This window comes from Hippocampus bargibanti, linkage group LG22 (genome assembly GCF_051943395.1).
Source record: "Hippocampus bargibanti isolate YZ-2025 linkage group LG22, ASM5194339v1, whole genome shotgun sequence".
Lineage (NCBI taxonomy): Eukaryota > Metazoa > Chordata > Actinopteri > Syngnathiformes > Syngnathidae > Hippocampus > Hippocampus bargibanti.
In genome coordinates, this window is record NC_142755.1 from 6,282,222 (window position 1) to 6,295,247 (window position 13,026).

At 42.5% G+C, this 13,026-nt stretch overlaps 2 protein-coding genes across 3 annotated transcripts in view; one reads left to right on the forward strand and one right to left on the reverse strand.

The window, feature by feature from the left end:
• il17rel (interleukin 17 receptor E-like) overlaps window positions 1-1,126 on the reverse strand; it is a 136,358-nt gene extending 135,232 nt beyond the window's left edge. Inside the window, exon 1 of the mRNA XM_088988746.1 lies at window positions 1,039-1,126. The gene's annotated coding sequence lies outside the window, so the exon portion shown is untranslated. The remainder of the gene's footprint in view (window positions 1-1,038) is intronic.
• Window positions 1,088-12,966, forward strand: ppm1h (protein phosphatase, Mg2+/Mn2+ dependent, 1H). Of its 2 annotated transcripts, none has more exons than XM_088988749.1 (10): window positions 1,088-1,539; window positions 4,702-4,891; window positions 7,034-7,435; window positions 8,393-8,505; window positions 8,578-8,662; window positions 9,462-9,580; window positions 10,529-10,592; window positions 10,670-10,777; window positions 10,847-10,998; window positions 11,071-12,966. In XM_088988749.1, exons 1-10 carry the CDS (start codon window positions 1,307-1,309, stop codon window positions 11,216-11,218), a joined length of 1,614 nt encoding a protein of 537 aa, XP_088844875.1. In that variant the 5' UTR covers window positions 1,088-1,306; the 3' UTR covers window positions 11,219-12,966. The 2 variants fall into 2 exon arrangements, with proteins under 2 accessions (XP_088844875.1, XP_088844876.1); XM_088988750.1 differs by having other exon boundaries at window positions 1,089-1,539; window positions 7,064-7,435; window positions 11,071-12,963.
• Window positions 12,967-13,026: the final 60 nt, after the last annotated feature.

Consider the following 13,026-nt stretch of genomic DNA (forward strand, 5'->3'; position numbering starts at 1 on the left):
CGTACTACGATTGAAATTACTACCTGGTGTACATTTCTCGGAATGACCAGGGTGGGATTTTTTTTTTGCCCTGGAGCGTTTTTTAATCTACTCTCGATGTATCAGCGGTTATAATCACGCGGCATCATTTCCCCTTTATCGCCTTAAGTGGCATTGAGGGAGAAACGTGGAAATGGCGCCCTCTGTCAGGATACGAGGTGTATTGCAGAATTACATCATCATAAACCTGACGTCAGATTGTTACAAAAACGCGTTTATTGAGTTGGAATTATAGAATTTGAAAAAAAAAATGCTGTCAGGTTTGTCAACGTTGTTTTAAATGGGGGGGGGGTGGACAATATTGAGTGATGAGCAAAATGCTAAAGGTTAGCTTGTATAATAATTTAAACGTGATAAATGTGAATTGCTTGTATTCGCGGATGTTGGTTGCATCTCTATGCGGCATTGACGGGGGAGGATTTATTCTGAACCTGCTGTCTGTTAGCTGCCGTGAAGAAGCGCTCACCCCCCCCCCCAACCCCCAACAGCACGCTGCAAAAAGTGTCGCGTACAAACAACAACGAACTGAATTTGGAATGATGTCACGGTGACAGTTGTGCAAAGTAGGGGGAAGGATAGCTGAAAAATACGATGCTAATGACGGGGGGAAGGATAGCTGAAAAAATACGATGCTAATGACAAAACAAAAGAAGGCAAGTAAAAAAAAAGGGAGGGGCGGAGGATGGAATAAAATGTGAAACAAAAGACAGAAATAATGCAGATCGTGATATTTTACCGAAAGGATGTTTTAAGGAACAAAAAAAAGGGAGGGTGCAGCAAGGTTTGAATGGAGAAATGACACGGAAACGCGAGCTAGCACTAGCATCCAAATCTGCTTTGAATCCAACTACGACAGGAAATAAAAACATAAACTCAACTCGAGCTGCCCATACCCCCTCGCATGCTGCATTTATGATGCATTTTATTAACGAGCCCGCAATGACACGTCAACGTCTTTTGGCCTATGACGTAAATAAAAGCAGAAGGTGCATTTCTTACAGCGTGGGTTTACGGGGGCGTCACGTGACCCACTAATTCCGCGTTCCCGACGCCCGGGGGATGCTGTCTCCGGCTCTGCACGGAGGTGCGCCCGGCTTTGCGTAAGCCATCCGACCCCCTTCTTCCCACCCCCGCCGTCGATGCGGCATTGACCGGATCGAGCGCCCGGTCGTCGAGCAGCGAGGCCGAGCTGGGGGGCAATCCGGGGAAAGGGAGCCGCGGCGCCGCGCATCGGCCGCCCGACACTCCGCCGCGGCGTACCGGCAACATGCTGACCCGGGTCAAGTCGGCCGTGGCCGGCTTCATGGGGGGAATCATGACCGGTGGCTCCGGCGGGGGAGGCGGCCCCGGTTCGGATCTACCGCTCAAATTTGCCTATATGAGGCCGGAGTTTCTCGGACTATCCCCGGATGAGATCGAGTGCTCGGCGGATCACATTGCTCGGCCCATCCTCATCCTGAAGGAGACCAGGAGATTACCGTGGGCCACCGGATACGCCGAGTAAGTCGCCGTTCGAAGGGCAAGCGGGTCTCGGCTTTTGATTTTAGGGGCATCACAACAACAATAATCATCATCATCATCCACATCGTGCGCATGCGCAGACCTCCAAGCTGCACCTGTTGTTAGCCCCGAGGCGTAACCCACCGGTGAGCGTCGTTTTTGCATTCAATTGCATAAGTGGCTTGGAAATCAGACGTAAAACACATTTTTTTTTCGATAAACTATAGAGACTTTCGCTGTTTGACTTTACAAGTAGGCGTTGCTGAATAATTGTCAGTCACAATTGATTATTTTGTCACCTCTCTACGGTTGTTTTACGATTAATGTTGACCAAATGGTCAACCGTTTGTGAACATGACAATCCACACCAGCAGGGGACAGTAGAGTCAAATAATTGATTGAATGAAAACAAATACAGTAAAGTCTCGTTATATCGATATCGGATATATCGATAGTCCCGGTTATATCGATACTATTTCTATGCACGCACAGAGAAAATTACATGCAAACAGGGTCGGATATATCGATAGTCCCGGTTATATCGATATTTTTTCGGACTCCCTTGAATATCGATATAACGAGACTTTACTGTACATAAATAAAAATATAGGCAGGTGTAGTGAACTAACAGCATGCTATAGTTGAGACATTTGGAGAAAATGAGAAGAAAGCAAGTACAGTAATCCCCCGTTTATTGCGGTTAATGCATACAGGGACCTCACGCGATAGATAAAAAAAGGCGATGTCGCGATTTATAAATTTATGGCGCGTGTGGCTGCCCCTGCTCACACACAGAAAAACTTATCCTGTGACTGTAAAGTGACCTTGAGAGTTTTGAAAGGCGCTTATAAATTAAATGTATTATTATATGTGTACGAGTACAAACTAATATTTATAAGGCCAAATTTACAGATGTTCCCCTACTTACGAACATTCGAGTTACAAACGAACATTTTTGTAGTAACATATGTAGCATTCTCTCCAGTTGGACATGTACATGTCTTGACAGAGCATATACAGTAAAGTCTCGTTATATCGATATCGGATATATCGATAGTCCCGGTTATATCGATACTATTTCTATGCACGCACGGAGAAAATTACATGCAAACAGGGTCGGATATATCGATAGTCCCGGTTATATCGATATTTTTTCGGACTCCCTTGAATATCGATATAACGAGACTTTACTATATTTTATTCAACGTTTATTTTTCAATACAAACCAATACAGGTTACTTATACAAGCATTAAAAATACTTATATAGTAATAATTAATAATTCATTTAATTTTTAAGCACCTTTCAAAACTGTCAAGGTCACTTTACAGTCACTGTTAGATGTTTTTTTCTGCAGGTGAGCAGAGGCAGCCACACGCGCCAGCGTTCACTCAACCCGGAAGTAAATCAAATAGATAAAAAGCTAGATAGCTAGCTAATAGAGAGATAGTCAGACAGCTAGCTAGATAAACCTTAAACATACTTATATTAGCCTCAAACATACATTCAATTCATACAAAATATAGCACTGAAGCAACTTGCGAACAATTTCACTTTATGAACGACCGTTCGGATCGTATATCGTTGGTAAGCGTCTGTACAGGATTCATTGACGTAATGTCGTGCAACAGCGGTATAACTTTCGCTTTCCCTCAGTTTGTCAAGTCATTTTACTTTTTCACTCACTGTCATCATTTTCCTCTTCTTTTTGCTGTATTAAAGGACAACCGACATCTACTAAGCGTATTTTACAAAGATTCCACAGCATATAGCTATATTTTACGTTTTAAGACTCGCGCTGAATATTCAGGAAGTCTTGTTTTCGAGTTGGTGACGATTCCTGACGTGATGTCACGTCAGGAACGCCTCTGACCGAGAAAGCGACACAATGCATTTTGGGTACTTTGTTTGGTCTGAAAACTTCATGTTGATGGCGAAATTAGTAGGACATAAGTAAAGCGATAGTGAATCGTTGTGTGTTGCACCAAGACTACTATTTGATACTAGTTGACACAAATTCCCAGCAGACAAATCAGCCCATTTCCAACGAAGCTTGGGTGCCATCTTGTGCATTTTCTGGGCACTACATTGGAGTCCAGACGCCTCAAAATGATCCGGAAGAACTTCTTTAATCGATTGCAAACATGTATGCTTTCCTCTTCAGAACTATTTGAATCATATTCATAACTGGATGAGTAACAAGAAAGCATCTTCTCTGAATCTGAACTCTCTGAAGCCATTGTTTTGATTATGGAGCAAGGCAGTGTGTGACCAATAGTGACGTCACGAACAAGGGGGCGGGACTTTCTGAATATCCCTAGTTCCGAGCTCATTTTGTGGCAGTTTTGGGACACTTAAGTCATTTTTATTGGTGTTTTGCATTTGACTAAAAATATCAGCCTGCGTGTTTTGGGTATTTTAGAAGCTATAAAACGTGTTTCTGATGTCAGTTAGGAAACATAAAAATGGTGTCGGTTGTCCTTTAATTCAAAACTAACAACAGTAAATCAAATGAATGCGGTATGCTGCTCTATGTTACCCGCTGTTGCTTTACAGTACTGTACTGTCGTGACTTTTGCTGCCATTAGCGGGCTATTAATTTTCTTTGGTTCGCAAAAAAATATACAGTAAAGTCTCCTTATATCGATATTCAAGGGAGTCCGAAAAAATATCGATATAACCGGGACTATCGATATATCCGACCCTGTTTGCATGTAATTTTCTCTGTGCGTGCATAGAAATAGTATCGATATAACCGGGACTATCGATATATGCGATATCGATATAACGAGACTTTACTGTATGATTCAGAAAGGGCCGTGATAATCGAACCGTGAGGCAGCAAAGGAATTACTGTATTTCACACTCACAATCCATGATATATGTAAAATGGATCCTGTTTGACAGTCTTTACGATTGAGGCTTGTTGACGTTACATAATCGCGCATCAGCCCTGTGGATCTGAGTCGGATGCTGCCGTGCACAAAAACAAGGCCCAGTCGGGGGTCTAAAAATAGTCATGCTAATTTCTCTCACACGTCCTCCAGAGATGTTTGATGAGAGGAAAGCGGGGATCACACTCCATTAGCTACATTTTTACATGCAAAATGGACCTCATATACTGTGTATATATTAAAATATATATAACACACACTTCCTTCAGAGTGATCAATGCTGGAAAGAGCGCTCTGAATGAGGACCAGGCATGCTGCGAGGTGGTGGTGGTGAGGAGACGGCCCATTAGCTACTGCCCACCCACAACGCCCAGCAAAACCCCCACGGCTAAGAGACGCAACTCCCTGCCCAATGGCGAAGGGCCAGGTCTGCGATTGGAGCACAGCAAGCTCAGGGAGGTACGGTCAGATTAAATCAAGTCATTTTTCATGGATTTGAATTCATTCAAGTCAAATTACTTGACGTGCATAAAGATGAAAATTATACTTAAAGGACAACCGACGTCTCCGGACAAGTTGTGTCCATAATTTGTAAAATGGCTTCAAATGACTTCTACTGAGCGCATTTTAATAAAATTCTACCGCATATAGCTATATTTTACGTTTTAAGACTCGCGCTGAATATTCAGGAAGTCTTGTTTTTGAGATGGAGACGAGTCCGTACGTGACGTCACTAAAGGAAGGCCCCTGACCGAAAAAAAGACACATTGTCGCAGTCCTTCCATCACGTCAATGTATTTTACTGTACTTGTTTGGTCTGAAAACCTCGTGTTGGACCCAAAAGCCACCAGAAGAGGGCATCCAAGCTCCATGGAAGGAATTTATCAGACTGTGGAAACGGGCTGATTCATTCCTCATGGGAGCTGGTCGCCATTTTTCTGCCTCTTTTCTGGGACGCTACATTGCAGTCCAGATGCCTCAAAATGACACTGAATAAATTATTTAATCGATTGCAAACATGTATGCTTTCCTCTTCAGAACTATTTGAATCATATTCATAACTGGATGTGTAACAAGAAAGCATATTCTCCGAATCTGAAGCCATTGTTTTGATTCTCCAGCAATGCAAGACGTCTTGGCGTGACATCACGAACTGGGGGCGGGATTTTCTGAAAATGCCCAATTCGCAGCTCAATTTTTTGCAGATTTTGGACACTTTAAGTCATTTTTATTGTTTTGCATTTGACTAAAAATATCAGCCTGCATGTTTTGGGTATTTTAGTTGCTATAAAACGTTTTTCTGATGTCAGTTAAGAAAAAAAAAAAAAAAAAATGTGACAGCGGTTGTCCTTTAACTCATTCACTGCTGGATGATGCGCAAAAATGTGTCCACTCCAGTGCCAGGGTTTTTGTCATAGTCACTTGAATTCCAGGACACACAGAATATTGAGTTTTAGGACTACATAAACATTCAATACAGTGTTAGAAACCTTACACTCTCTTCTTTAATAAAAAAAGAGTTAATTCCTAAATTATATGGGTCTGGAGTAATCTGAGCTTGAAATGGGGGCGACTGGACAAAAAACAAGGAAATACCATCCATATTGGTTCATATAGCAAATGCTGCCCCCTCGTGGGAAGGAAAAATATTGCCAGAGGTCTGATGACCAACGTTTTATTAGCACCCACCAAAAGAAAAACCAAAACCGGAACAAATTCCGGAATGGCGCTCCACGTCATGCTTTTCAATTCCTGAATAAATGTAATAAATTAAAGATACATTCACAATGTACATTTGGATTGGATTGGATTTGCCTTTATTGGTCTTGGAGTGGTGAATTTACATTGCACAGTAGCAAAGTTATGGAAGGAAGAGGAAAGGAAGAAGTAGAAAAACAAAATACAGGAGTTGCTAAAAGGCAGGCACTCTCACGGTGCCATCTTGAAGTCAAAACAACAAAAAAACTAAATAAATACTGTGACACAACACAAAAGACGCAGACAGTCCTTTAATCTTAAGCACTTTGTGCACCCTCGTTGTTACATGAAGCAGTACCAGAAAGAGGAGAGGATCAAAGTGTCCTTTTCAACAGTGGATCAGGGACGTCATAGTGAAATGCGCACGTCTGCTACAAGCTCAATGTTGAAAGCAAACACAAAGCTGTAGCATCCATTGACAGAAAAGACTTCTGCTGTCCCACGTAAATCCGCTTCATTTCCGAGCTGCGACAGTACCACAGACAACAGCAAAGCAGGGCTGTGAAAATGCTGCCCATTACAGGCACTATAAAGCACAATGGCCCCACAGCTGTCCAGTGATGACACACAAATAGTACTGACATTCCTCCCAAATCAAAAACGGTGCTGCCGAAAAGGTGCAACCGCTCAGCAGAGTCGCCTCCTTGATGAATGTCATGGCCAAAAATGCTGAAAAACAATCCGTATCCGATAATGCAACAACTCAAAAATGACAAAAAAAAAAACATAAAAACAACAAAACAAGCAAAGCTCGTGAGAGGCTGCCTACTCGGGCGCCATTTTGGACTTTGATCTGTGAATGATGCAAAAATTTATAATGGTGGCATTTACATTTTTTTTTAGATGCATACGAGTTCTATTTTGGATTTTCAGGATAACGAAGGACTCGTGTTCCACTACTGGGCCTTGTTCGACGGCCACGCCGGTTCCGGCGCGGCCGTGGTGGCCTCACGCCTGCTCCAACATCACATCGCCTGTCAGCTACAGGCCGTCATGGAGATCCTGCACAACCTGGCCTCCCTGCCCCCCACCATCTTGGGCGAGGAGCCAGATGCTAACCCCTGCCTAGCGGGCAACACGCCGGGTCAGCGCTCCTTGACAAGGGCGGCGTCGCTGCGGGGTGCGGCCGGTGCGCCGGGCTCGCCGAGTACCACGCCGCCGCCCCCGCCGCGTTTCTTTGTCGAGAAGAAGATCCAGCATGAGAGTTTGGTGATCGGCGCCGTGGAGAACGCTTTTAAAGAGATGGTAAATGCTCTCCTGCCTCCATTGTCTCACCTCACTGTTTTATATTCGACATAGTGATACCTCAGTTTACGAACGCTTTAGCTAACAAACGTTTCACCTTACGAACATTAAATTTGTGATAATATAATTTTGGCATACAAACTAGTTTTTTGGGAAACACACGTAGCGCCACAATGGTTGGCAGACTAGTTTTCGGCGGAAGAACACCAAACCACACGGTCGAACAGCGCTTTTCCACACCCACTTTCCTTGAGTGCACTACACTCAGTGCAGACGTGGTTTGTTATCGAGTGAAGTACGTTTCCTGTGATGGGACCAAAAAAGACCCCACCACAGTTCAGCCAAAGAGGACATAAAACAAAGTTACGCTCAAGAAACACAAACGAGGTGTGTGTTTGTGTGTGTTAGCATCCCAGTACGCTAAGTTGACCATTGCTACGTGTGGCTAAGGGTGTTTCTGTGTTATGTAAGCAATGGTCTCAGGCAATATAAGAGGTTGAACAACTTCTGTTGATTTGGATTAACAAAAAGCAGCTAGCAGGGGACAGTGTGAGTGAGGGTATTATTGCCGAGAAAGCACAGCAACTTCACTCGGATATCATCAAGAGGCAACTACATTAACGACCATCACAAAGGTAAATAAAACAACTTTATTATACAGTACTGTTATTTTTTTTTAATTACAATACAATCGAACATTGATTATACATAAAATAAGGTATTTGTTTGTGTAGTTTTAAGGCTCATTTAGTAGAAAATTATGTTTTATGGGGACCTGGGAACGGATTATTCTCATTTTTAATGGTTTCCTATGTGAAATTAATGTTTGGAAGACACACTTTTCACCTTCCACACACTTTCTGGGAACCAATTAAGTTCGTAAGCTGAGGTATCACTGTATTTCAAATTTGAATCTACTGAATCGACACCCATTTATTTTTTTGGGGGTATCGGCAGGATGCACAGATTGAGAGGGAGAAGCAGGGCTACAACATCACGGGAGGATGCACAGCTCTGACGGTGGTCTACATGCTGGGGAAGCTGTACGTTGGCAACGCAGGCGACAGCAGGTGCCCACATCTTATTTTTTTACTTGTAAACATGCTTTGAAACACTCATTTAACTTTGCGTTTGATTGACAGGGCCATCATCATCAGGAACAATGAGATTGTTCCAATGTCAACAGAATTCACGCCGGAATCGGAACGACAGAGACTACAATTCTTGGTATAATTTTAATTCATTCGCTGCCATTCCCGAATTTATTATTTTATTATTTTGTTTTTTTCTTGCGGGGTTGCCAGTAAAGCACCGGTCAGACCTCTGGCAATTGTTTTTTCCCTTCCACGAGGTGACAGCATTTGCTTTTTGTCTATGTTAGCGCTTTGTTGCAGCTTTAGCTGTTGTTAAACGGCTATTAGCTAGCTAGCATTCTATCTATTTGAGTTACTTCCGGGTTGATGGAACGCTGGCGTGTGTGGCGACCGCTGCTCACCCACAGAAAAAAACTTATCCTGTGACTGAAAAGTGACCTTGAGAGTTTTTAAAGGGTGCTTATAAATGGAATGTATTATTTTATAGAAAACAATATATGTGCCCTTATTTCAAGCTCATATAACTCTAGACTCCTATCATTTAGGAATTATAATTCTTTTTTTTCTGATGAATGAATACAAGGTTCCTTACACTGCATTGAATGTTTATATCGTCCTAAAACGGAATATTCTGTGGGTCCTGGAATTGGAGTGACAATGACAAAAACCCTGGCAATGGAGTGGCCACATTTGTGCACATCATCTAGCAGTGAATGAGTTAATAAATAATAATTATTCTTCTCATTGTAACATTTTAATTCATTTTTTTTATTATTTACAGAAGCTTGTGATTAATTTCCCTAGAGGGATTCCAGTTTGAGCTGTGTCATGATGGTTTATGGCTGCTTTTGTTATCAATGTTTTTTCCTGTTAAATTTTAACAACCCAAGTCATCACCCATATTGAAATATATTTTTTTTGTGCATCTGCAGGGCTTCATGCAGCCACACCTGTTGGGGAACGAGTTCACACACCTGGAATTCCCACGCAGGGTACAGAGGAAGGAAGTCGGGAAGAGGATGCTCTACAGGGATTTTACCATGAACGGGTGGTAGGCCGCGTCCTCGCTTCTACTGCCGCGTTGATGGGTCCAAATGGACAGGTTGCGAGGAAAAAGACAATTCCTTTATTAGACTTATTTTTATGAGCTGGGGGAAAAAAGGCGTTCATGGGCTTTTCTTGCAAACTGCAGAGTACAGTGATACATTGGCTTACGAACTTAATTGGTTCCCAGACAGAGTGTGTAAGGTGAAAAGTGTGTATCCCAAAAATTAATTTCCCATAGGAAACCATTGAAATGAGAATAATCCGTTTCCAGGTCCCCATAAAACATGATTTTCTACTTTCTAATTTTCTAAGCCTTTAAACTAAATAGAATATACCTTATTTTATGTATAATAAATGTGCTATGGTATTATAATTAAAGAAATAAACTTTACTGTATGATAAAGTCGTTTTATTTACCTTTGTGATGGTCGATGGCTTGATGGAATGGAGTGACCGGTTTCATCAGCATTAAACACTTGATGAGGAACGTAACCTTTCACCATCTTAAGGAATCATCCCTTGTAGATGCTTTCTCTGCGATAATTTTACCTAGTTCCTCATCAATTGTGTTCTGTTGAGCCGGGTTGATAGCTTTTTGCATCAAGTGTACAGATGGCTTGTGCGCGTTATTTGATTGATGGGATATTTTAACCTTGCAGTCTACACGTTGCCTTTGAACTATCAAAGTTGAAACTCGGAATAGAGGACAAAAACAGTCGACTGCCATATTGTTGTAAGAAGAACAGGCCCGTTCGCGAACGACACATCACTCATTGAAGCAGCTCTGTGTACAAAAAAAGTTCATATGCCAAGGTAAAGTGTGTATGCCAAGGTAATATTTTCATAAATTTAACGTTCGTAAACCGAAAAGTTCATAAACCAATGGGTTCGTAAACCGAGGTATCAATGTATGTGGGTCATACTCACATCTTGGTTCGTCTTTGCAAAACAGGGCATACAAGACGGTGGAGGACGAAGATCTCAAATTTCCACTCATATACGGGGAAGGGAAAAAGGTTGGATGAACGCCGCACTCCCAAGATGTCATCACACTTAAATTGTGATTGAAGCAGCAGCGGTTTGGTTTTTCCAGGCTCGGGTGTTGGCGACAATCGGCGTGACGCGCGGGCTGGGCGACCACGACCTCAAAGTTCACGACTCCAACATCTACATCAAGCCCTTCTTGTCCTGCCTCCCCGAAGTGCGTCCTGTTGGGGGAGGGGCAGACGAGAAATGCAATTTTATTCAGAGCAACTTGCCTTGATCACAGGTGAAGGTGTATAATCTCACGCAGTACGAGCATGGCGCCGACGACGTCCTGGTGATGGGCACCGATGGTCTTTGGGACGTCCTGTCCAACCAGGAAGTCGCTGAGGCCGTTTCCAATTTCCTTGCTAACTGTGATCCAGATGACCTTCACAGGTTGGGACTTTTGTTTTTTTAGCAGATATAAGTAGAATTAAAAAACTAAGAATTCTCCAACAACCATTGTAGGTATACGATGGCAGCACAAGATTTGGTGATGCGGGCCCGCGGCGTACTACGGGATCGTGGCTGGAGGATCACCAACGAGCGCCTGGGTTCCGGGGATGACATCTCCGTTTTCATCATCCCGCTGATGTACGGCAACCGTCAGCCCTGATAGGGTCACGACGCACCTTTCAAAAGTCCCACCCAGTCCCAAATGAGCTCATGATCCTGATAGCGCTACACAAAAAAATTGGGTTACAGGGACTCAACTGTTGCATCTTGATAAAGTAAGCGGCATTGTAACCCAAAAGACAATATGGACTTAAGTTCTAGGACAGATTTTCGGAAAAGACGTTCTTTTTAGACACTCATAAAATAGAAGTTAAGGTTTTTTTTTACTGCCACAATGTAGCTTTGTGATTGAAAGATCCTAGTTTAAAAAAAAATGGAGAAACCAGCTTCAACAACAGCTGAAGCTGGAACAAAGCGCTAACATGGAAAAAAGGGAAATGTTGCCCATCTTGTGGAAGGGAAAAACATTGCCAGACGTCTGGCCAGCGCTTTATCAGCACCCCAGCGACGAAAAAAAAAAAGTCGCTCGACGTCATAGTTTCAATTTGCGAATAAATTCGTGAGTGGCAGTGAATGAGTCAATTTGACACGCGTCACTTCAAAAGTATGTCAAGAGGAGGAAAAAAAAAAGTACAATGTCTCCTTTGTGTACATGCATCGACTTGTTGCAAACGTTTCCCCTGCAGCACCTGAATTCCCGCGTACAATGCGGTACGGATAAAAAAACGTTTCAGAAGGCCCCACCCACTTGTTTGTGACGTCAAGCCAGGATGTCTTTGCCTTGCTCTAGAATCAAAACAATGGCTTCAGATTCGGAAAATGTGCTTTCTTGTTACTCATCCAGTTATGAATATGATTCAAATAGTTCTGAAGAGGAAAGCATAAATGTTTGCAATCAATTAAAAAAAAGTCGTTCCGTATCAATTCGAGCCGTTAGGACTCCAATGTAGCGTCACAGAAAATCCACAAGATGGCGCCCAAGCTCCGTTGGAAATGGGCTGATTTGTCTGCTGGGAATTTGTGTCAACTAGTATCAAATAGTGGTCTTGGTGCAACACAACGATTCAGCATCGCGTTAATTATGTGTTTTCCTTCTAATTTCGCCATCAACATGAAGTTTTCAGACCAAACAAAGTACCCAAAATGCATCGTGTCAATTTCTCAGTCAGGGGGCGTTCCTGACGTGACGTCACGCATTGTCACCAACACGAAAACAAGACTTCCTGAATATTCAGCGTGAGTCTTAAAACGTAAAATATAGCTATATGCCGCGGAATCTTTGTAAAATACACTCAGTAGAAGTCATTTAAAGTGATTTGACAAATTATGGACACAACTTGTCCGGAGGTGTCGGTTGTCCTTTAAGTCTCGGTGTTCATGTTCAAAGAGTTACGCGTCTGGAGTCACGACTTGGTATCAAATGTTCAGTCTAGTGACATTTTATAACTTATCGGCTACCCGCATTTCCCCTCCTGTACATTCCGTGAGAAATGTTTCAATAGAATTCCATATTGTGCACTGTTGTTGATGATCCATGACTGACTCTTCAGGGGGGAGGAGCTTGTGTTGAATGTTCATTCTCGCTTGACTTGTTATTCAGCCTTCATTTATGTCCGTTAGATGAATGTAAATGCTTTTTTTGGGGGGATGGACGGGTGATTTTACTTCTTGCAAAAAAAAAAAAAAAAGGCACAAATGGAGATGAAGCGGCCTCGTGATTTTCCTGCTTTGTGAATGTTGACTGTACCTTTTGTATAAGGTTCCTGCAAAAGTCCCTCCAACCCCAAAATAATACATTATTTTAATGTTTACTTAATTGTGCAACAATACTGTTGCGAAGGATCGTACAAATAAAAAAAAAAAAATGTAAAAAATTGTTTGCCATAGCTTACTTTTAAAACAGCGGTA

What these genes read in the sequence shown, in the direction of transcription:
- ppm1h (XM_088988749.1), top strand. Translation starts at nt 1,307, where the DNA reads ATGCTGACCCGGGTCAAGTCGGCCGTGGCCGGCTTCATGGGGGGAATC. An exon ending in GACAGAGACTACAATTCTTG is followed by an intron (nt 8,663 to 9,461) that starts GTATAATTTTAA and finishes GTGCATCTGCAG; the next exon opens with GGCTTCATGCAGCCACACCT. An exon ending in GATTTTACCATGAACGGGTG is followed by an intron (nt 9,581 to 10,528) that starts GTAGGCCGCGTC and finishes TTTGCAAAACAG; the next exon opens with GGCATACAAGACGGTGGAGG.